Genomic DNA, 25,305 nt, shown 5'->3' on the forward strand with positions numbered 1-25,305 from the left:
TTGGGGTCGTGCTGTGGCACAACCCATGCAATCCTGCAAAACAAGGACAACCAGTGGATTCCAGGGTGGTGTATCTTGCATAGATCCCATTTTCTTGCCTACCACGCCTTGCACACCTCATACTATGCCTGAAATTAAGTATTTTCCTTACGTTTGTGTGATGGATACTCCAGAATCTGCAGAAATCCACAAAATTCCTACAAATCAGGGTGACCCCACTTGTGCCGATAAAAATGTTCCACCACTTGTGTGGCTAGGCCTAGTGCTAGGGGAGGTAGTGTGGTGTTGGTCATTGGCCAACACATGCACTCAAACGGTTAGGAGGCCCCCATATTACATCTAAATGTATTTTCTCGTATAAAAGTTTTGTTTTGTATTTCATTAGGTAAAGCAGTACTTTCTATATACTTTCACAGGAGTACCGCAGTACTCCGTAAACTTAAAAAAATATATATAAATGAATAAAACGACTTTTCCCTAACTATACAGATTTTGCTAAACTGCCTCATATTTTCTTATACAATTAAAGAACAATCATAACTTATAAAGTACAGAACACAACAAAGTGTAGTCTAAACAATATGGGTGCCTATTTATTCTGCCGGCTCTCTGCCTATATTACTTAAAAATTACTAACCAATTCAGATCAAATAAAATGGTCCCTTTCCACACTATAATCTATGTTCGTGGAAAATTTCATGAAAACCCTTTCAGCTGTTTTGCTGCTACATCTGTTTAAAAAGTCTATGGAAAATGCATTGATGGAAAAACATGTTTTGGGACCTTCCTTTTTTCTTTGCAACCCTTAAACAATCACGAGGAAGCTTTGCATCATCACCCAATGTAGAAAAAGGAGTTGGTCTGCAAAGTGTTGTGGAGATTCATCAAACGGTGACAGATTTATTACCAATCAAAATTTGAGGAATTCCTGTCACTTGGAATCCTAACTACAACTACAGAGTAAATGTATATTATCCAGTTGCAGTCACTACTGGGTACTTATAGCTAGGACCGTGTTTCAATAGAATTTATTTTTTTGTTTTCCTAATAACGTTAGCACCATTTGAAGAAACTTCCTAAAAGTTTTGAAAGAAATTGTTCTTCTACCTCAGCTCATAACTGAAAGTTTCGGGGTGATCCTTCAAGTGTTGCCGAGAAAAAGGGGGGGGGGTCCCAAAATGTGTTTTCCCTATTCATTTTTCCATAGGAAAATTTGATACTGCTACAACCAAATGCATTTACACCAAATTTGCCAGAAAGCTAGATCTTGGTCCAGAACATGTACTTTTTATGATTGGATGTAAAAAAAAAGAAGTTGGCCTTGTGTAAGCGTGCCTTGAAGCTGTCAGACCACTAACAGAGCTTATCTTCTCTTTTAGATTGTTGCTCTTAATAAAACCAAGGAGCGGATGCGGCCTTATCAAGGCAACCAGGAAGGCGAGGATCCAGACATCAAAAAAATTAAAAAGGTGAACTGTCAAATTGCTTCACATTCAAACAGAAGCCAGAAATAATTGCTTATTGTAGATTTTTTTTTAGAAGCAATGTGAAGTTTGGACGCCATGCAAGGAAACCCTGAGATCTGTGTGATTTTGTTTGTTTTTACTGTCAGTTTGTTCAGAACACTCTCCGGCTGCGGTGCATTTGAACAAATAATTGGACCTTGCTTACCTTTAACTCATAAAAAACAGCTGATATTGGAGGCAGCTATCCGTAGGAGCCAGAAGTTGAACGTGTTGTTACTGTGCCGTGATAAAAGAGGACTTTTGGTAGAGGCCCTGTTGTTTGCTTTTCTTTACACAGTGGTGATGTAATTGGGAAGGAAACATGCCTGCATAATGATTTGTAGCACATAGACGAAATATGCTTCCTGATATAATTAAGGGACCCTACCGTGCTAGGAAATAGAGATCTGCTCTCAACATGGGTATTTGCTATGGTATTTATGGGGGGGGGGGGGTGGATAAGTAAATACTAATAATTTGAAAGTCATAAATCTAGACAGCAGTAGGTTTAATGTGCTCAGATTTCTGACTTACAGGAAATGTATGCAAATCATAGATTATCCTGCATTCTTAAGCCTCCTTGTTTACAGACTTGTTAATCAGAAAATGTAACAAATAAGAGAAAAGAAGTAACTCCCACACTATATGATCACAATTATAAATATTTATAGTTAAGAAACATGCTTTTATAAATATTTTTGCCACCTTGACTCAGGTAGAGACTCTCACCCTAGCGTTAGGGCAACCTTTCACTGCTTTTGAATATTTGTATTCCAACATTTTCCCATGTGGAGAAATCCTTTTTCGAGTACGTTCAGAAAATTTGGAGGCGTTAGGAGAACGTTTCTATTTAATTTCCACACTTATACCATTCCTTTGTAGAGTGCATTTAGGTGTGAAAAATGGGGTGAAGCAACCTTGGGAATGGTGTTGAATACCCAACAAGAAACCGCTTAGGTCCACATTCTGAGTGACATTTACTTCCCAGTTTGTCTAGTGACAGGAATTACCAGGCGACTCAGAATTTACAATGCATTACTAATCATCTCGAAGGCCTCTGATGCCCCACGCCACATTGAATGTGGGTCCCATGGTCATTTTATCTCTTTGTGGCATGGATTCATTCATCAGGGAGGGTTCAGAGTAAGATGCAGTGGAGACTTCAGTGTTTGTGGCAAAGAAATTCCTCCCACCATCCCACCGCTGGTCATTATTTCCATGGATTGTATTGTCTTGAGTGGCAATAACTTAAGATCACAAAACTTCCCAGAGTCCTCTGCTCCCATGTGAGAATGGTTGTCTGTGTCGGATGCACCTTTCTCTTGCTGCACCTTTACTATAATCCTTGTCTGATTAATCAGGGGCCTGTGTAAAGCAAAGAGTACACTATGTACTTCTGAAACCCTGGTGAAGGGCTGTGACAACCATCTCAGATGGATCAGCAGCACTTTAATGCTCGTGCGTATATGATAGGGTGCCGTGTTCTGAAGAATCTCCAGGACCACTATAATGCAATGCAACAAATTGACACTCATGAATGTGGTGAGTAATGTCTAACTTTAGTTATGGTCCTCTTTAAGAGTTGCCTGGAGTTAGCTGCAATATTAATAGTACCTGACAAAATCCTAAATCGAAGTGTTCGGAATTTATCAGTTGTGTAAAGTATTGCCTATTCTGAGTTTTGCCCACAAGTGTGCTTACTGCACCATAATTTGCATGTCTCAGTGTTTGCTTGGCATTTTCCCCTGGTGAATTTCGGTAGATTTAATCTGTACAAATTTACTTTGGGACAATTGCGAGATGTATTGTTTGCCACCAAATTCAGTATTCTGGCTTGTATAATAAGAGTTATTGCACATAACATAACATGTCTGTCAGAAATGGGATGAGGCGATCCAAAAACCGTGGCCATATTGGGTGTGGGCTAGCACTGTGACACGCTCTAGCTGCACATAAAAGGGGACGATCATGTCTCCGCGCAGCGGATGCGGTCAGCGGACGCGCCGGACCTGTGCCGGAGTCGTGCCAGAGTCCTGCCCATCTGCGCCCGTCCGCGGCCGAACGGGGCAAGGTGCCACCACCCCTGGTCCTCTTAACAAAACTCCTGTGACATATAGCAACACTACCTTATACATGTTACGACCTTACATCCACTATACAATATAATATGGCTCTTTTAAACTGCAGATCCCTGTCAAAACACTGTATGGAAATAGCTCTTCTAATTGAAGAACACAAACTGGACGCAATATTTCTGACCGAAACGTGGCTTCAAACAGGGAACGAACCAGATATTGTTCGCGCTCTCCCAATAGGGTATAACATCTGCAGAATAGATCGCAGCATAGGGCGTGGCGGAGGCTTAGTAATTATCTATAAGGACACTTACAGTTGCTGTCTCCTACCTTCAACATTTAAAGAAGGAGAAAATCTCCCCTTCTCTTTGGAACTGTCCCCCACTGATTGCCTATCAGGCACATTAATTTATCGTCCTCCTGAGGCGCTAAATGAATTTATCCCTAAACTCATTGACTTGGCCTCAGAACAAGTGGTAGCCATGGCCAATTATACCACGCTAGGGGATTTTAACATACATTTAGAGGATACCTCCCTTTCCACCACTAGTAATCTATTATCAGGTCTCCAAGCTCTGGGTCTTGTTTTAAAGTGCCTCCTTCCAACACACAAAAAAGGCCACCTTCTTGACCTTATATTTAGCAACTTACAGAATCTTACTTCAGGAGACCCCTTCCCCCTACCATGGACCGACCACTTCCTAATTCCCTTATTCTGGGTCACAAAAACCACGCGAGGGGCACAATCCTCTAACATAACATGGGACCGGAAATGGGGTAAGCAACCCCTGGATAAATGGCAGGTATCCCTTAAAGCCACCAAGCCAACACTAGGAGCCAATATTGAAGAGACAAATACCAACTTTAATGTTTGGATCCAAGAAACATTGGATTCTACCCTCCCTAAAGTCATCATACAGAAATGTAGTTGGAAAAACGCAGCTCCCTGGTACAGCCCATAACTGGGAGTACTAAAACAAGCTTGCCGTAAGCTGGAAAGGATTTGGAGATTAAATCCCCTGCAAGATACAAAAGATACCTACAGACAGGCAATCAGGAGATATAAAAATGAGATAAAAGAAACCCAGGCAAAATTCTATGAGGATAAAATAGGGACTGCGGCGAACTCCCCTAAAGAGATCTTCCGAATAGCCAAAACACTGATTACCCCGTCACAAACTCTCCCTTCTAGTGAAGGAGCTCTTGAACGCTGCAACCAATTAGCAGTATTCTTTAAAGAAAAAATAGAGGCGATATATAATACATTCCCCTCTAATCAAGCTGACATAGAGGGCTATAATACTGCCAATTTAATCGATGTACCCGTGCTTGACCATTTAGATCCTCTGAATTTAGAGACACTCGATGTAATTACAAGTAAAGTCGTCTCGGGCTCTCCGACGGACGTGGCACCGTCCAAACAGATAAAGGCAGTAATCAAGACTGTCCAAACCACCATAATGGAGATACTAAATCTCTCCATATCAACAGGGACAGTTCCCCTCCGGTGGAAATGCGCAATGGTAAAACCATTAATTAAAAAGCCCAGTTTAGATTCTTATATATTATCTAATTATCGTCCAATTTCCCTCCTGCCATGGCTCAGTAAATTATTGGAAAAACACGTAAATAATATTCTCACCAACCACCTGGAATCCAACAGACAGTTGGACGACACCCAAACTGGCTTTCGCCCTAACCATGGAACAGAGACGGCACTACTGCTAGTGACCGAGGAGGCAAGGAGATTGGTGGACGAAGGAGGAAAGGCTGCGATCATTCTGTTGGACCTCAGTGCAGCGTTCGACACGGTCAACCATTCCATCTTGATCAACCGTCTCAGAATGAACGGTGTGTCAGGCGCTGCCCTGAATTGGCTCACTTCCTTCCTCAGCAATCGCCAGTTCCAAGTCTTTGAGGGAGACGTGATCTCGTCCACCCAATCTCTTGAATGTGGGGTCCCACAAGGCTCAGCTCTAAGCCCAACGCTCTTCAACGTATATATGAAGCCTTTGGCAGCCGTTATCCATCCATTCGGCATTAAAATCGTAAACTATGCAGACAATACCCAGCTAATGGTATCTCTGGGCCAAGATGGAAGATCGTCTGATAGGCTGGCACCCTGCCTTGAAGCAGTGGCCGGATGGATGAAGGACTCCTACCTCCGTCTTAACGGAGAAAAACTGAGATTATGTTACTAGGCAACTCCTCCCCCGCCTCACTTATTCCCTCGTGGCCTGCATGCCTAGGCCCAGCTCCACCGCCTAAGCCGCATATAAAGAGTCTGGGTGTGTGGCTTGATGATAAACTTAACTTCAATCATCAAGCCACTGTTTTATCATCAACTTGTTAAGGCCTGCTAAGGATGATACGTAAAATTCTTCTCCTCCTCCCATTTGAAGCACGCAGGATCATGATCCAGGCTTTGATTCTTTCACGGCTGGATTACGGGAACTCTCTGTACCTGGGAGCTCCACTGTCCACAATGAACAAACTACAAGTGGTACAGAACAGCGCAGCAAGATTGCTCCTCCAGGTCCCTAGGAGACAATCGGCAAAGCCAGCCTTTCGTCGGCTTCACTGGCTACCTATGGGTGCCAGAATTCAGTTCAAGGCACTGTGCATAGCCCATAAAGCTATATGGAAAACAGGCCCTAATATTCTTTATCCTATTCTACCGCTTTGCCTACCATCTAGGTCCCTCCGCTCCAGTAATCAAATTTTAGCAACCACCAGGAAGATCAAGAAAGCAAGGTGGGGAGGACGCTCCTTCTCATACTCAGCGGCCAAGTTGTGGAATGATCTTCCCCAGCCAGTAAGAGAGATCCGCAGCATGACTGCTTTCCGCAAACATCTGAAGACCTACCTATTCGATCAGTAGTCTTTGCGAAATTGAAATGGCCACTCCTGATTCTAAGCGCTACGAGGCCTCCGGGTAGTATAGGCGCTATACAAATATTCTTTCATTCATTCATTTATTCATTCATTCATTCATAAGAGTTAATTCACATAACATAACATGTCTGTCAGAAATGGGATGAGGTAAGTACCCAGGCCAGGCAGGAACCACCACTTTAGTCAGGGTAAGCTAACTACACACTAAAAGCTAACCTGTGCTCACCCTCTGGTAGCCTGGCACGGAGCAGTCAGTGCAACACACACACTCAGTAACACAATCAATACATCACAAAAAAGACTCCACACAGGTTAAGAGAAACAGAGAATATCTGAGTAAAACAAGACCAAAACGACAAACATCCAACCAGTAGAGGTTGAGATATGATTTTTTAAAGATTAAATGCAAAAACAGTGCTTAGAAGTCACTAACAGTCAAAAGGTTACTTCAGGTTGTGAGGTACTGGTGCAAATCCAAAGTTCAGGCCGAACGCAATGGAGGGCAGGCTGCCTACATGACCCATGTAAGGCCCGCTGAGAAAGTACCTTGGACGGAGCAAAGCATGAACTCTGAAGGTGTCGATCTTTTCCATGCAGTCGGGTCACTGTGTCATCATCTAGCTTTGCTCAGGTGAAGGCACACGTTGTCTACGTCTATGTCTATGTAGGGGTATTTATAAGCACATTTATAAAGTGCAGCTGCTGCTCCAAGGAGTAGGAAGGAGATTATGGGCTGTATAAAAGCCAGCTTCTTCTGGAACACGGGCGTTGAATTAATGCTTCAAAGGGTCAGAGGCAGTTTGTTCCAAAGGGACGGGCCCAGAAAGGACTTTCCCCCTGTTTAGCCTTTTTGATGCGTAGGGTACTGGCTAGGAAAAGATTTGAGGAGCTGAGATTTCTCTGTGGGGCATAGAGCGATATCCTGTAATTTAGGTAGCAAGGGCCCATTCCGTATAAGGCTTTCTGAGTCACAAGTAGTGTCCTAAAGATAATTCTTTTTCTTACTGGAAGCCAGCGAAGACTTCTCAAAAGGCTTGACACATGAGCATCACTGGGGAGCTTGAAGATAGTTCGGGAGGCTGCATTCTGGAAAAGCTGAAGCCTGTCTGTCAGATACTTAAACATGCCTAAGTAAAGGCCGTTCCCATAATCAAGACAAGATATGATCAGGGCTTGAATCACTTGTTGTCTGGCCACCAAAGACAAAAGTAACAAAAACCTCAGAAGAAGTCGCCGGAGTGCAAAGCAAGTGCCCACTACCGAGTTTACTTGGGTATTGAATAGTGGCTGATTATCACATTTGAAGCCTAAGTTTTTCACCACCTGATTTTTGATAAGGTGGGTGGGAGCATCTGCTGGCTAGAAGGACTGCAAGGGTGTTTCTGCATCCAAACCAAAGAAATGCAGCTCTGTCTTTCCCGCATTACATTTCAGCTGGTTTACCGACAGCCAACAAATACAGCTGAAAGGCAAGTGCTAATTAACTTGCCTGGGCAGCACTCAATGTTCTTCTATGTGAACAGCAGCTAGGTGTTATCTGCATAAGACACAATTTTTGCCCCTAAGGATCATACCAAAGTAGCCAAAGGTGTGAGGTATATACTAAACAAGGTGGGCTCAGGGCAGAGTCCTGAGGGACACCAACATTCATCTTGTGGGATATGGCTGAGTAGGAATGGCACCAAACCTCCTGTCCCCTCACATTGAGGAAAGATGCCAGCCATTTCCAGGCGAACGCCTCAATGCCAATTGAGTGGAGACAGGTCAGGAGAATACGGTGCAAGATCGTATCGAAAGGGGCCGATAGGTCTAACAGGACCAACAGCGCCCTTTCCCCCACTTCCAGACCAAGTGGGAATGGGTCAGCTACCTCCAGCAGTGCTGTTTTGGTACTGTAATTAGGGCGAAGGCTCGACTGGCTTGGATGTAGTAGGCCGTTCATTTCCAGGTATGATGGTAGCTGCTGGTTCACATGTTTCTCTAGAAGTTTAGAGATGGCGGGAAGAAGGGAAATCGGCCTATAGTTAGATGGCTTAGCTAGGGATGCTTGAGCTTTTTTGAGAAGAGGGATAACCTTTGCTTGTTCCCATTTTGAAGCTACTGTGGCTTACAAGAGGGAGGTATTCAGTATCTGATTCATCAGTGGGTTAATAGCCTCTGTCCCCAAGACAAGAATAAAGGAGGGGACCTGGCCCATTGGGGAACCTGATTTGAGGCATTTTAAGGCATGCAAGGAATCATCCAAGGGGATTGGAGAGAAAGAGTTCAGAGAGCACACTTCCACATTAATTAGGTCATGGCCCTGCCCTTCCTGATTTCATACCGCCCTTATAGCAACATCATCCATGCAATGTTCTTGTGTATCGTTTCCCATACTGGGAGGTGGGAGACTAGCATGAAAGGTATCTATTTTTTCACAAAAGAACTAGGCGAGTATCTCGTACCATTCTACTGGCTGACGTTTCTCATTGGAGCCTACTTCTTGAGCGGAAAAGGATTTACCAATTTTAAAGATTTCTCTGGAGTGGTTTCTCTCCTTTAGAATTTTAGACTCAAAGTAGGCGACAGGCTGTGGCAAGCAAAAAGTTGCTCTTCCTGAGAGCCACGGCAGACCTAGTTTCTTTTTCAAGGAAACTGGGGAAACCGGCTCCCCCGGAACTACTCACAATATATCACGCAAAGTGTCACAGTGTGGCAACGTACAGTGCAGGGGTCTGGGGCTATGGACCGATAAGCCCATTCCAAACGATTGAGAATGGGTTTGTTAAATATCTGTTGGCCTTACCACATAGTGCCCCAACCTATGCCTCGTTAGCTGAACTAGGTATGGATTTTATTACGGACACCATTCGTTGCCAACCTATGCTTTTGTGGCACCGTATATGGACCAAAGAGGAGTGCCACTTAACGCGTTCTTTAATTTTGGATTGCACAGCCCTCGACATCTGGGAAAAAATACCCTGGCTAGCATACATCAGGAACTTCAGCCGGGATATGGACCGTAGCAACTTTTTCCAGGACCCTCAGCATGAGTGACATATCGAGGAAAGAACTTAAAAAGCTGTGTTTGTCCCACCTAAGAGCTCTACGATGCTCGGTAGAACTGGTGAAACCCAAAAATTCTCAAATTATTGTTGTACAGACCCATCTGGGCATTCAACCATATCTGACCTTCCATTTGAACAACTATGAAAAGTATCTTCTCACAAGGTTTCGTTTTAATTCCTTTTTCCGGCTTGTAACTTTTCCAAATGTCCAAGACTGGTCTCCCACTATTATTTCCTGTCCCTGTGACGATTTTTTCCCCCAATCAACAATACATATTCTTTTCTTTTGCAAACTTTATTCTTTTCCTAGGAAGGTTTGGATTTTGCCTTTACTAAGATTAATAGGCCTAAGAACCTGTCACCCAGCATATCTATCTCTGCAATGTCTGGAGTCAAGTTTTATAGCGAAGTACTTAGCTAACTTTTTAAAAGCCTGTATTAAATATCGACGTAATTACGAGTAATTCATATTTTAGTTTGTTTCTCGAGCTTCTGTGTTTTTCTTTTTCTATATCCTGTTTACAATATGATTGATTTGCTCCTAAAACGTCTTTTAACAATGTATAATTTTAATGCTTTTTGTACTTTTTATGGTTGCAATAAAAAGTGGCAATCGAATAAAAGTTTATGAAACTGAAACTGACTCAAAGTAGACTTTTTTTTTTTTTCACAACCAAGTTTATTGAGCAAAAGAATGACAAGCATGGGGCACCTTCCCACACCAAGGTCACCACATCAAGATCAATGCATGGATCACGTACACAAGAAATACTGAAGCAAGTATCAATGAAGCTCAGTTTTAAAATCCCAACTACCCATCCCAACCCCAACTACACCCCCACCCGTACCCACTATCCCCCCCCCTTCCACACATGTACAGAGGCAATACAGAGATGGTTCATATAAGAGAAGCAAGCACGAAGCAACCTGGGATGTGCCTTTAGGGCCAGAGACAGCGCTGCGATCAAATGTCCTCCTCCGGTTCCGCCGGGGGTTCCAAGGATAGGCCACGGTAGTCAGCCCACCGCTTCCAGATCCGGAAGTGCTTGCGTGGGCAGCCCCGCGCCTCAAAAATCGGTTTCTCAAGACCCATAAAATAGTCCAGTCCCGCCTTCCATGCCGACAGGGGGGGGGCCCTCACAGATTTCCAGGCCCGAGCCAAGTCGCGCTTAGCCACCACCAGGCCCAGAAGCAATAGGTGACGTTTATAGATGTTGCCCCCAACCCCGTCCATGACGTGCAGCAGGCCCAGCCGGTGGGTACGGGGAAGATCCCAGCCCAGGACCTCAGCCAGGCAACTCCATACACCCCTCCAGAAGCCAGCCAGGCGACCACATGACCATACTGTGTGCAACAAGGTGCCAGGCACTTCACCACATCGCAGGCACTCCGATGACTCAATCAAACCAGCCCTCCACAGTCGTTCACGTGTGTAATAGGCACGATGTAGATACTTGAACTGTATGAGACGGAGCCGAACCGCGATAGCGGTGCCACGAGGAGACTCCAGGGCCTCTCTCCAGTCGTCCTCGTCCAGAGTGCCCACGTCCACCTCCCAGGCTTCCCGGAGGGAGCTGAGAGTAGACGAGCAGTGAATAACCAGAGTCTGGTAGATCCTGGAAACCTTCTTGTCTCCCAGGTCGCCCATAAAGACTTTCGCCTCAATTGGGCTAAACTCCGGAAGGGAGTCAAGGCCGGCAATGCTTGGGGCGAGGGCATGTCGCAGCTGTAGGTAACGGAAAAACTGGGACTGAGGCATTTGGAATTCCACTCGGAGGTCTGCAAAGGACTTGAGGGTTGCGCCGGACACGACGTGGCCCAGTTGAGTAATCCCAATAGTCTCCCAACCCTCGAACCCAGCCAGAGTCGCCAGCTCTGGAAGCAGACCGTTGTGCCACAGCGGCGTTTCCGCCGTCAACTTGCCCCACCATCCCATGCGGCGCAAGGACTGCCGCCACACTGCAAAGACCACCCTTGTCACCGATGGCAACCCACGGCGTATACGCGCCGAGTATAGAACGGTGTGGAGTGTATGGTCACCCATAAGATGCCTTTCCAGGGCATATGCCGGATCACTCCTATCCCCATACCACCAATCGTTAAGAACAAGCAGATGCGATGCTTGGTAGTAGGAGAGGAGATCAGACGTGGCCAAGCCACCACAGTAGGTGGATAGAAAACATGTCTTCAGGGCCACCCTGGCTGTTCCGCCCTCCCACAGGAAGCGGCCCAGCACAGAGTTCACCTGGCGAAACCACTCCATGCCTATAGGGTGCGGGAAATGTTGGAGTTGGTACAGCAGTCTCGGCAGCGCCACCATCTTAAAGATGGCCGACCTCCCAAAGATCGTAAGCGGCATCCTGGACCACGTTTTAACATCCGTCTGGACCCGTTCCCACACCGGTAGGACACTACGCGTCCAAGCCACGGCCCGCGAAGTCGAGAGGAAAACACCCAAGTATTTCAGGCCGTCCGTCGCCACTCGTAGATCAGCAGCCCAATCTTCGGCCACCACTCCGCCATGCAAAACCCACAGGGTCGACTTAGATAGATTAAGGGTAAGCCCGGAGACTTCGCCAAACCCCCGCATGATCTCCAGGATTCGGGGGCCAGAGCGCCGCAGATCCGTAAGGAACAGGAGGACATCGTCCGCGTAGAGTGCAATTCTATCTGTAAGAGTATCGTTCCAGACAAAGCCACGCAGCTGGGCATCTAGCCGCACCCGCGCCGCGAGGGGCTCCATGGCCAGGGCAAATAGGTATGGGGACAACGGGCAACCCTGGCGCGTACCGCGGCCGATTGGGAAGCGTCCTGAGACCGCGCCTGCCACCCGGACCGACGCCGTGACATTGGTATACAGGAGGCGGATATAGGACAGAAAGACCGGCCCGAGGTTTAGGCGGGCCAATAAGGTGAAGAGATACGCCCAGCTCACCGAGTCAAAGGCCCGGTCCATGTCCGCAAGGAGAAGTGCGGCCTGTTCATCCCTAGCACTCATGGCGTCGATCGCTGCCTGCGCCCGCCGGATATTGTGTCGGGTGGCCCGGTGCGGCATGAACCCGGCCTGGTCGGGGTGGACCAGGTCGGCTATGAGGGGCAGAAGGCGGTTCGCCAGGGCTTTCGCCAAGATCTTGGCCTCGATGTTGAGGAGGGAGATAGGCCTGTACGAATCATGACGGTCAGGCGCCCTACCAGGCTTCAAAAAGACCACAATCTCAGCATGACGCCAGTCAGGTGGCAGCTCGCCCCTAGACCGCGCTGCCTCCAGCGCATTGCGAAAGTGGGGTCCCAGCTGGACGTGGAATTTTTTATAAAATTCGGCAGGGTAGCCACTAGGGCCGGGCGCCTTCCCAGTGTTCAGTTGGCCAAGGGCCTCCCCTAGCTCCTCGGACGTAAGTGGGACCTCTAGGGCCGTCCTGGTCTCCTCCGGGACTGCCTGCGGGAGTAAAGCATCCAAGTACGGGGCAATCCCGCTCTCCCTCAGTGGATCGCGAGGGGCATATTGTGCCTCGTAGTAGCGGGCAAAGCTGGCCGCCAATTGGTCCGGGTCGGTTATGACTGAGCCATCCCCCGCCGTGAGACCAGGTAGCTCCAGGGGCTGGAAGGTCGCCTGGCAAAGTCTATGCAACATGGTGCAGGACTTATCGCCCCACTGATATACCCTACTGCGCGTGGCGAGCCACGCCTGCCGGGCCTCCTCATGTAGGACCGAGGAGTAAGTCTGCTGGGCCTGCAGGAGCTGGCGCACCACGCCCTCCTCACCTCCAAGTCGACCACGCTGCTCCAACTCCTCCACGCGGGCCGCGGCAGCCACAATGGCCTCTCGGTGCTTCCGCCGGGCGGCCGCACACCAAGTTATGTCGATGCCCCGGATCGTGGGCTTCAGCGCCTCCCATACCACAACAGCATCGGCTCCCCCCACCAAGTTCTCACGCCAGAAGTGGTCGATTGCCTCCCGTAGGTGCGCCACGTAGTCCGGCCGCTGCAACTGCCAGGCGGACATACGCCAGCGAAAAGGTTGCCGTTTAACGGGGAGGGTCAGAGTGGCCAGGACAGGGGAATGATCCGAAAGGCCCCTGGGGAGTATCGAGGCGTCCCTAACACGGCTCAGGCAGGCCCCGGGTACAAACAAGTAATCGAGCCTCGAGAATGACCCATGCACCGCCGATACATACGTGAAGGCCTGTACTGCGGGATGAAAATGCCGCCACACATCGACCCAGCCCATACTGCGCGCCGTTGCACTCAACCGGGTGGGGGCAGCCGCGGGGGGGGGGTTAGGTACCACACACGCTCGCCGCTGGCGGTCCAGGCCCACATCCATGACTTCATTCCAATCACCCCCCACCACAGTCAGGACCTCGGGGATTTCGTCCCACAACGCAAACAGCCGTTCAGACAGTGCCCACTGCAGGGGGGGAGGGGCATAGACACTACCAAAAACCACCGGCTCGGAACCCAGCAGGCCTTTAACAAAAACAAATCTGCCCTGGGGGTCAATCCATTGCTTCTCGTGGACATAGGCCACCCTACGATGAATCAGTATGGCCACCCCCCTCGAGCCCCTCGTAAAGCCAGCATGATAGACCTGGTGGTAGCCGAACCTCTGGAGGCTAAGGGCTTTGGATCCCAGCATGTGCGTTTCCTGAAGCAAAAGAACATCCACCATCTCCCTTTTCCCCCACCGCAGCACAGCCCCCCGCTTAATCTTATCTAGGACACCCCGCACATTCCACGTCACCACCCGCAGGGTCTTCGAAGGAGTCACATTCGCAGCACTAGCCATTATCGACACACAGTTCAAGATCTGGAAGGTGCGACCGGCAAAACGACAAAAAGCACAGCCCCCGACACGTGTGGACCCACCCCCCCAGCCCGCAAACACAACTCCCCCGTTCCAGCCCAAGGCCCCCCCAACAACAAGTGCAACACCAAAACACCCCCCCATACCCCACCCCCCCACCCCAATACCTCAGAAAACAGTGAAGTACCTGTCGCGGCATGGAGAGACCCGAGCCCAAAACAGAGGACTCAGGGCCCGCCATACCAATGGATCCCCAAAACCCCACCAAGACGCACACTCACCACCCCCCCAACAACACTCACATCCGTGAGGGTCTGAGGCCCGTATAAGGTACCCTCCGAGCCACACAGTGTCCCCATGTCTATAGCTGAAGTCTCCACATGGGAGCCGGCTGGCACATCAAGGACAAAATAAGACAGTCTCACCAGCCAAGGCAGAGCGAGTCCATATGCAGCAGACAGAATGTATGGAGGCCCAACAGTGTTCAGCTGCCCGCATCGGAGTGTTCAGGGTCCCTGGTGCCACCCGATTGCGACGCACAGGCGGAAGCCGATCTTTTCTTGGAGCGAGACCTCCGATGTCGGCCCTTCTTGGGCTGGCGTTGTGTCCGCTCCGGCGACGAACCTGGAGACCTGCCCGGGTCCAGTCCCGGTTGGGCGTGGGGACGAAGTCGCACTGCCTCATCCGTCCAGCGAAACACCTCCTCTGGCGAGTCAAAGAAGTGGGTACGAGACTGGTATATGACCCGCAGGCGAGCTGGATACAGGAGCGAGTACTGGAGCTTGAGGCCCCGGAGCTTGGCCTTAGCGTCCATGAAGGAGTGCCGCTGTTGTTGCACCATTTTTGTGTAGTCCGGGAAAATCATAATGGTATGATTCTCAAAGGCGAGGGAGCCCTTGTTCCTCGCCTCCCGCAGGATAACATCACGGTCATGATAGTTCAGCAGGCGGGCTATGACCGGCCGCGGGCGCTCACCCTCCGGCGGCCGCTGGGTCAGGGCCCTGTGGGCCCTCTCGATCACGAAACACCTAGATAACGCCCCTTCAGGGAGCCAGCTCTCCAGCCACCCGGTCAGGAACCTCTCCATGCTGTCCTTCTCGCACCGCTCCGGAAAACCAATGAAGCGGAGGTTGTTGCGCCGCGCGCGCCCTTCTGCATCCTCCACGCGGGCCGCCAGTGTCTTCTGGACGCTTTCCACCTCCGCAAGGCGCCTCTTTAGGCCACTAATGTCCGCCTCAGTCTCCGTGACACGGGTTTCAACCCCAGCAATCCGCTCCACTGCATTGCGAAGGTCCTGGCGTAGGAGCGTGACATCCGCCCCGACTGCGCCTATCTTGGCATCGAGCATGTCCCGAGACTGGGTTATGGCCGCTAGGATAGCTGCGTTGTCGGGCCCGGGGCCGCCGCTGCCACCGGTCGCCCCAGCGCCACCACTCGGCCCTGTGAATTTATCTATGGGCCCATGCTTGGGCGGGCCACCTCCTCTGTCCCTGGTCATGGCAAGCGCCGGGCAGAGCCAACACCACTCTCGGGCACTGTCGCAAGAACTGGACCGGGGCGGCCCAGATGAGGCCCCGGGGAGGGACGCTGCGATCGGATGTCGCGAAAATCGAGGCCCCGGCGTCACCCCAGCAGGACAGGCCGCACCCACACTCGTCCTCACGGGCAGCCGCCCAGGATATATCAGGAAGAATCAGCGGGTCCGCGGTCCGTGGGTCGCCGTACCCAGCGGGCCTAGCCAGGGGAGGCGGATCAGGGGGGCCAGCCGACCACCAGTCCAGCCCCGGTCGCCCCCGGGCACAAGAAGTCCCGCCACCAGATTGTCGCAGGGCCCAGCCACGCCGCCACCACTCGCCGGTCGTGCAGGGGAAGAGCCGATGGGTAGGAGTCGCTGGTTCCGCCTCAAACTCCAGGCGATCGCGGGCGGAGAGATAAGCCCAGGACGGCGTAGCGGATGCCACCCGCACCCGCCAGGTCACAGCTGCCACCAGGCGTCGCGAAACTCGAGGACCCCGGTTCCGGCCGGCCACCAGGCCGCACTCTGCCGCCGACTCCCCTCGATCACAGGAAGGGAGGAATCACAGGATCTACACACCAATGCAGACTGGAGACTTCACCGGATCGAGTACAGGCACTGGGCACCAACAGTGGGCTCGGGGGTCAGGATAAATGATCGGATTTAGTCCGGGCCGGCGGGAGCTCTACCAGGCTGCGACCGCCATCTTCGCCCGCCAAGCCACGCCCCTCCAAAGTAGACTTTTTTAGTTAATTTAATTTCTTTAAAATACTTCCCTTTTTCTACTTTATAGTCAGCTTTGTCTTCTTGACACTAGTTTACCCTCCATAGCTTCTTTTTACGTCTGCAGGCTAATTTTGTTTTTTTGAGGGAGGGAGTGAACCAAGAGCTAGGCACTTTCGAGCACTACTGTTGGGTGCTACTTTCCGGTGCCAGCGTTCAGCAGGCAGACTCAATCCAGCAATCAATCTGGTCTACATCTTCGTTGATATTGCCAGTGAGAGAGGGCTTAGCAACATCAAGCCTGTTGCTTAATAATTCCGATTTAATTTTACAAAAGGCTCTTACCGTGCAGGGTAAGGAGCTTACCTTAGGAGGGTCATTACTAAGTTTAGGCCATCTAAAAATGAGCATATAGTGGTCAGTCCAGACCAGAGGAATAGGAGAATCAGCTTTGAGAGGTATTGAAGTGAATATTTGGTCTAGCGTGTGACCGGCCAGGTGGGTAGGGGCAAGGATGGTTTGCAAAAGTCCCACAGCTGTTAAGTTCTCCAGGAGATTTGGGCTTTCTTTTACATAATTGCAATCCATATACAAGTTAAAATTCCCCAACAGGACACCATGCCCATATCTGAGGATGTTGTAGTTGAGCCGCATAGAGCGTCGTCGCCAGGCCACGCAGGCTGTATAACCGCTGTCATAGAACAGTCTCTGCGTTGGTGTAGAAGGACGATGCGTTGGGTCTGATCGGCACAAAGGTGACGATGTGTTGGTTTTGTAGCAAAACTGCTGCAGAACCCGCTTCTGAGGCCCAGAACTTGAAGAGGGCACCTCAGGCAAGGGTAGGACTAAAAGAAGACAGAGTCTAGCAGCACCAGCAGAATTGCAGGAAATCTTTTGTGTCCCTGAGACTTCAGAAAACAGGAGGCAAGCCAGGAGGCCCTTGGAGATCACGTGGCGAGAAGACAGAGTCCAGTTCTCCTTCAGCAAAGTCAGGGAGCACCAGGCAGCAGGGGAGCAAGCAGAAAAGCAACAAGCAGAAAATCAGTCCTTCCAGAAAAGCAGTCAAGTTGATTACTTTAAGCTGCTCAACAGACAGGGGTTCAGTTCAAGATCCAGAAGTGTCTTATTTTAGGGGTTCAGTAATTATACCCAAAAGTGACTTTAATGTAGAGGGTGGCTTCAAAGCAGCTCTCTGAAGTGTACAAGGATCCTTTTCAACTCAGTCCTGTCTGCCAAGCTATCTGTGGGGGGTAGGTAAAACAGTGCTTTGTGTGTGGGCAGGACACTACCTATTGACGTGTAAGTGTCAGCCCTTACCAATCCTCCCTGCCCAGGAAGACCCATTATAATTATTTTATTATTTATTTATTATTTTCGAGATTTTTATTGCGCAAACAAATACCCAAAGGTGTCTCGGCGCATGTGGCGGATAGAGAGACCGAGCAGCAGGCTTACTGGTTGAACAACCATGTCTTTAAGAGCCTACGAAAGCTCATCAGATTGGGGGCAGTTTTTATGGTGAGTGGCAGAAGGTTCCAAAGTTTGGGTGTGGCAACCAAGAAGCGCCTGTCTCCCCAGGTTGCCGTTCTTGTGCGAGGTACCGGAAGCAGGCAGGTGTTGGCGGATCTCAGCTGTCTCTTGGGGCTATATAACTGGAACGCTTCAATCAGAAACTTTGGACCGACGCCATGCACTGCCTAGTAGGCGATGCAGAGGGCCTTGAATTTAATACGGCCCTCTACTCTTAGCCAATGCAGGTTACGAATGGCTGAGGTGGTTGGCTGACGGCGGGGGATGTCAAGAAGAATTCTTGCAGCCGCATTCTGTATGGACTGTGTTAGAACCGGCTGTCTCTAGTTGGCAGAGGTATACACTTCTGACAAATAGGGACACACCTTTTCTAGTCAGGGCAAGGGGATCACACCCTTTGATAACCCCTGCTCACCCCCTTGGTAGCTTGGCAGAGCAGACAGGCTTATCTCAGAGGCTGTGTGTTAAGCATTTATGACCACATACAGTAATAAAGTGAATACACTACAAATGGACACGACACAGTAGTATTATAAAAATAAGTATTTTTATATAAGGCTTTGCACAAGACCAAATAACGACAAAAATGTACACAATCTTAATAAATACTCTGGGAAGGAAAAAATAGTTCAAGGTAGCTTCTTCTTTAGCACAAAAGTCTTTAGTATCAAAGCAAATCTTCTTCTTGGAAACACAGTTCTTAGCAACAGGGTAACCCACACGGGGGCTACACGACGTCGAGGCAAAGTTAATCCAAAGGTTCGGCGTCGACCGCGAGGAGCGCTACGTCGAGCCCAGAGTCACACGGACCCCCAACAACACAGTACCTTGGAAAAGGAAGCACACGATGATCAGCAGCGTCGAGCAATCCGGCGTCGCGTCTTCGGTGTCGATCAGGCCTCAGCAGGCGTCGTTGTCGATGATGCGGTTGCAAAGAGTGAGCAGCGCTCACGGCGTCGAGAGGGCACGAGGGCGGTGCGATCAGCAGCGGTGCAGAAACAAGGTCCCTTGGAGCCGTACTCCCACTCACTGGCGTTGCTGCTGGCGTCGGTCGGGCCCGGCGGCCGGTCGTCGAGGGAGCGGGACACTGGGGCCGTTACCCACTATGTCGAGCTGGATTCGGCGACGTCCGTCGGCGTCGAGGTTGCTGGCTCTTTCAAAGGTGCTGGATTCACAGGTTCCAGCAAATAGCACTTTAAGCAGATGAAGTCCTTTAGCCCTGTGACTTCAGCAGGAGACTGGCACTCTTCCAGTCCTTGGAGATTTTCTTAGCAAGCGTGAGAGTACACACACAGTTCCTCTCTCCTGGTTCCTTGGCAAAAATAAAGAAGCACTGCAGGATTCTGTTGTATATTTATCTTTCCTCTATTTCCATGCTCTACCATGGTTCTTACCTGTGTCACTCATTCCAGAATGTAGATGGCTCTGCCTCCTCCTAGTGTTCTAGGTGGTGACAGTTTGTGCCTGGCCAGCTTGTGTTGAGGTTGCTCTATGCTTTTCTCCTGCAATAAACCTCCTGTGGTACACCTGTGGTCTCCAGCTATTTACTACAATTTTTGGCAACGTTTATTTGCTGGCCAATACCTGTGAAGACCTCATCTTGATGTTTGATCCCTTCAAGATTCTGTACCAGAAAGAGCGGAGCATCCTCGACAAGAAACGAACCTGCTGCGTGCTGGTTTCATCAATTTCTCCTTGGTTCGCTTCGATTTGGAAAGAAGACGTCCATCTGGGGAAATTGTGAGTAATTTTACGGATTTGATTGCTTCAAGGAGTGGAGCTCGAGCGCAACCAGCGCTGACGTCATTGCTGCCTGATCGGCGTGGAAGCGCGAGCTTCATGTTGCCTAGGAGACGTGTTTGACCGGCGTGGAAGCGCGAGCTTCATAGTTGCCAAGGAGACGCGTCATTGCTGCCTGATCTGCGTGGAAGCGCGAGCTTCATGGTTGCCTAGGTGACGTCTTTGATCGGCGCGGGAGCGCGAGCTTCATGGTTGCCTAGGAGACGCCTAGGAGACGCCTTTCCTTCCCCTGACGACAACAGTGTCTACCGTCACCTGGGAGACGCCTCCTTGCTTCGTTTCTTCTACGCGCACTTCCTGTGCGTTCCAAGCCTCGTTTTGGTGCAATCCTAGCCTCGTTTTCAGCGGCGGCCATTTCTAACCTCAAGTGTTTGCCCTTCAAGCCTCGATTTCGATCGGCGGCCATTTTGAGTCATCCTAACGCGGATCCAACGCGGATTTTGCTCGTTTTTAATCTAAACTCTTGCATATTACTGTCGCAGCGCCCAGACATCGTTTTTTGGACATTTTGTGTGGAAAAAGGTATGTTACTATTGTCATTTTGAACTCAACCTGTTGTGCTAAAATTTGGTTTTCCTCACTTTTGACTCTGCCAACTTGATAATTATGGCACAACAATTTATGGTTACTTTACCTCCTCAATTCTTACCCGAGCCTGGGGTTCCTGACATACCTTGGGAGGACTGGTACATAATGTTTGACAATTACCTGGAAGCGCTGGATGGGCAGGAATTTTCACCCAAAAGGAAAAAGGCTATCCTTTTAAGTACTCTGGGCAAGGAAGGGCAGAGGGTTTTTAGATTTTTACCGATCACACTTGGAGCTAGTGGACAAGACATTTATGAATTTAAAGAAGCGGTTGATCGTTTGGAGATCAGATTCGCAAAGGAGGAGAATCTGATTATGAACCGTTATAAATTCTATACACAACGCCAAAAAGATTCAGAAACAATAGATGATTTCGTGGCCAGACTTAGGGAACTGTCTATAAAGTGCAAGTTCGGTTCTATGAACGATGAGCTCATAAGAGACCAATTGGTAGTCCAGTGCTCTAGTAAAAAAATCCAAGAGAGGCTATGGGCTGCTAAGAACCCGACCTTGAAAGACGCTATTGATCTGGCCAAAGTCATTGAGGAATCTAGTAAATGCATGAAGGTTCTGGATTCGCACAAACCTTCTCCTCATCAGGAAGTCTCTGTGGTTTCTGACAAAGGTGGTGTTGCGGAGTGTGAACACTGCTCTGGAGACAATGTTGCTGTAGTGAAAAACAGACCCAGACCCTCTGCTAAGAAAACCTCAGTGAGCAAGGTCTGCAACAGGTGTGGCAGTAGTAGTCACTCTTCCGACGCAAGGTTTTGCTTTGCCTCAAACAAAGAGTGCTTGAAGTGTGGGAAAGTTGGACACTTCTCCAAAATGTGCAAGGCCAAAGCCAGGCAGAGAGTGAATATTGTTGATGACTACGTGAATGATTCTGGAGTTGAGCCCGATAGACTCCTGGTCATTGATGATGTGGATGTCATCTGTGATGATCCTAGACAAACCAGACCCAAAGCCATTTTTATGATTGACTCCCACGAGGTGTTGTTGATGGTTGACACTGGTTCTCGTCATACCATTATACCTAAGTCTACCTTTGATGCCTTTTGGGAGGGGGTGAGTTTACATCCCAGTGATATTTCCCCTAAGGGATTCAATGGGCAGAAAATTGAAATCCTTGGTTTCTTTGATTATGAGATTACCTTTGAGAAGAGGTCTATCTTTGGGAAGGTTTATGTTTCTATTGATGGCCCTCCCATCTTAGGGTGGGTACATCAATATGACCTTTACATCGTTATCAATCCCAGGGCAAAGAATCAAATAATGGTGGTAGATGATGACTCTATTGAGTTTATTCTCTCTGAATTTGGGTCTGTCTTCAGGGAGGAGTTGGGTGAGCTTCGGGGGTATGCCCATCTTATAAAACTGAAGAAAGATAGTTTGCCTGTGCAACATCGTGTAAGGAGGATTCCTATTTCCATCCGCAATGAAGTGAAACTCCTAATTGAGGAGATGCTTCAATCCGGGGTAATTGAACCCACAGAAGCATCAGCATGGGTTTCGCCCGTCGTGATTTCTAAAAAATCAGACGGAAAATTGAGATTCTGTGTGGACCTCAGGTCCTTAAACAAGTGTGTCGTTGCAGACACCTTTCCTTTACCCAACATTACGGAGATGGTTTCCACTCTTCAGGGGGCAAGGTATTTCTCCAAACTCGACCTGAAGAGTGCCTACCATCAGGTTAAGCTCCATGAATCCTCGAAGCATCTTACGGCCTTCATCACCCCGGAGGGGATCTTCCAATTTACTCGCCTCCCCTTTGGGTTGATTTCGGCGGCGAGTGTCTTCCAAAGGTTGGTCAGCGAAATTTTCAAGGGGCTCAAAAACGTGGTGTTTTTTCAAGATGATATCTTGGTCTTTGGTGACTCTGTGGCAGATCATAACCTCGTTCTCAGGAATGTCTTACACAGAATCTGGGACACTGGCCTTACATTACGTAAGGAGAAGTGTTCTTTTCTTGTGGAGAATATTGAGTACTTGGGACATGAAATCTCTGTCAATGGAGTCAGACCAAAGAAGAATCTTCTTGATGCAATACGCCTAGCTCCTTGCCCGTCTGACAAGGACCAGTTGCGGTCATTCATGGGCTTAATCGAATACTACTCCAAGTTTGTGGAGAAATTCTCAGAGAAGACCTTGCCTTTGAGGGCTTTGTTGAAGAAGGGTTGCAAATTTTCCTGGGGTCCTGAGTTGGAAGCCTGTTTTAATGGGATCAAGGAAGCCATCTGCAATGCCAAGGTGCTGGCACCATTTGATACTGCGAAATCCTCAACTCTCTTGGTTGATGCCAGTGCCCATGGTCTTGGTGCAGTCTTACTTCAGTCCCACAAGGACGGCGACAGGCCGGTTGCTTTTGCCTCACGTACTCTTTCCAAATGTGAACAGAATTATTCTGTTATCGAGAAAGAGGCTTTGGCTGCTGCGTGGGGTGCTCATCACTTTCGACCTTATCTATGGGGCATTCGATTCAATCTTAAGACTGAACACAAACCCCTTATACGCATTCTTTCTCCCGGGGGTGGGGCATTTGGTTCCCCAAGGTTGGGAAGGTTGGCCTCCAAACTCCAGGAATACCATTTTGATATTTCCCACATCTCTGGGTGGAGAAATTTCCAGGCTGACTGCCTGTCTAGGTTGGCTGTTCCACCTGGTGCTGATGTTGGTTTCAGTCTAGAGGGTCTTGATGAGAATGTTGCCTGGATTGATGATGTTCTTCTGCTAACTGAGGGTTCCTTTTCTCGCTCTGAGTGGGTCGAAGCTATGTCCAGGGACAACGTTTTACAGGAAGTCATCCAGTTGATAAGGTTGGGTTCCCGCAGGGAGAGCTGTCTTCATGTTTCTGTTCGCCCCTTCCTTAAGGTCATTGATGATCTGTCTGTTTGCAATGACAATGTTGTTATGCGTGGCGACAAATTTGTGCCTCCTGTTGACTTGAGACCCAAACTCATTTCTTTGGCCCATGAGGGTCATCTTGGCCAAACCCTGAAGCAACAGCGTCTCAAGTTGAATTTTTGGTGGCCCGGTATGGACTCCATGGTTTCTTCTTGGGTTGAGGACTGTCATACTTGCAAAGTGGGGGAGAAGAGACTTAAGGTTTCTGCGGGGTCTGAGATGGGTGTGCTGCAGTTCCCTGAAATTCCGTGGCACACCATCTGTCTGGATTTCATAGGTCCCATGGCTGAGCTACCTCTTTCCCAGAGGTTTGCTGTCGTAATCGTGGATTGCCACTCAAAATGGTTGTCTGTGGAGTTTCTTAAGGATATCACCACGGCCACTACTATTAAACACCTTAGTTCCTTGTTCTTTAGGGAAGGCTTTCCTAGCGTTCCTATAACTGACAATGGTACGCAGTTGGTCTCGCATGAGATGCAAGTCTTTTTGTCTGAATGTGGCATTTCTCACCATAGGACTTCCCTCTACAACCCCCAGGGGAATGGCCTTTGTGAACGCCTCAACAGGTTAGTGAAAGGTACCGTTCAAATGGCTCTCTCCAGTGGTTCGTCTGTCTCTTCCCTTGTTAGTGAAATGGTCTATGCGTATTGCACCACTCTTCACGGTTCTCACCTCAAATCCCCTTTTGAGATGATGAGGGGTAGGGTTCCCAGCACCAAACTCATTCCATCTTGGCTCAAGGACTTGGTCTCTCAGTCCCTCTTGGGTGGTGTGTCCAGAGTGGTTCCTAAGTCTCCTTGTAAGAGTACTGTGACTTTACCCGTTAAGAGTGTCTCTTGTAAGAGTTCTGTGAATCTGTCCTCTAAGGACCTTTCATGCAAACCTGTTGTTGGTGGTAAGTCTTCTGCTAAAATTGTTTCCTGTAAACTCGCGAAAGGCGACCTGGTCAAGGTAAAGTCTGGTCGTGTTTCAGGAGGCTTGTCAAAATTCCGTGGTCCTTTTCTTGTGAAAATGGTCTACCCTCACTATGTTGTCCTCTCGAATGGGGAAAAATGGAATCTAACGAGGGTTGCTCTCTATCAGAAAGCTGGTGTTTGTCCTGGTCCTGCTTCCTCTCCCTCCGTGCCTGCCCGGGATCTCTCCGCTTCAGGGTTCATGTTTATTCCCTCTCAGGTTCCGGATCCGGCTCTTGCTGTGCCTGCCCCCGTTAATGCCTTGGTGAGGGGCAATGGTGGAGGGGATGCTCCTGACCCTGTTGTTGCTGTTCCCAACCCTATTGCTGATACCAGTTCCTCTTTACCTGTTCCCAGACCTCAGAGGTGCCATAGACCCCCTTCTTATTTGAATGATTTTTGTTGCGATTACGTCTTAGAGGGGTGACGTGTGTCCCTTTCTATGCCTAATTTTATTTATCTCAACTGATGTTTGCAATGCCTGTTTTATGCTTCTCAACTGTTGTTTGCAACTCATCTTTCTGATGTTTGCAATGCCTGTTTTATGCTCCTCAACTGTTGTTTGCAACTCATCTTTCTGATGTTTGCAATGCCTGTTTTATGCTCCTCAACTGTTGCTTGCAACTTTATCATCATTTTGCTAATGCTCTTAGGTCTCGAGTTAAGTTTTCTTTCCATGACATTTCCATCTTTTTGTGTTAAGTTTCCTTTTATCTTGTGTTTTATTCTACGAGAGGAGATGTGTTGTATATTTATCTTTCCTCTATTTCCATGCTCTACCATGGTTCTTACCTGTGTCACTCATTCCAGAATGTAGATGGCTCTGCCTCCTCCTAGTGTTCTAGGTGGTGACAGTTTGTGCCTGGCCAGCTTGTGTTGAGGTTGCTCTATGCTTTTCTCCTGCAATAAACCTCCTGTGGTACACCTGTGGTCTCCAGCTATTTACTACAGATTCCCCCCAGCAAACA

At 48.9% G+C, this 25,305-nt stretch overlaps 1 protein-coding gene across 2 annotated transcripts in view; it reads left to right on the plus strand.

Annotated features, from left to right (window-relative positions):
- RASGRF2 (Ras protein specific guanine nucleotide releasing factor 2) overlaps positions 1–25,305 on the plus strand; it is a 1,825,430-nt gene that overhangs the window by 588,197 nt on the left and 1,211,928 nt on the right. For both annotated transcript variants that reach the window (XM_086960835.1, XM_086960836.1), the window contains exon 4: positions 1,380–1,469. In XM_086960835.1, the coding sequence (XP_086816961.1) occupies positions 1,380–1,469 (90 nt within the window). The remainder of the gene's footprint in view (positions 1–1,379; positions 1,470–25,305) is intronic.

This window comes from Lissotriton vulgaris, chromosome 3_1 (genome assembly GCF_964263255.1).
Source record: "Lissotriton vulgaris chromosome 3_1, aLisVul1.2, whole genome shotgun sequence".
NCBI classification, from domain to species: domain Eukaryota; kingdom Metazoa; phylum Chordata; class Amphibia; order Caudata; family Salamandridae; genus Lissotriton; species Lissotriton vulgaris.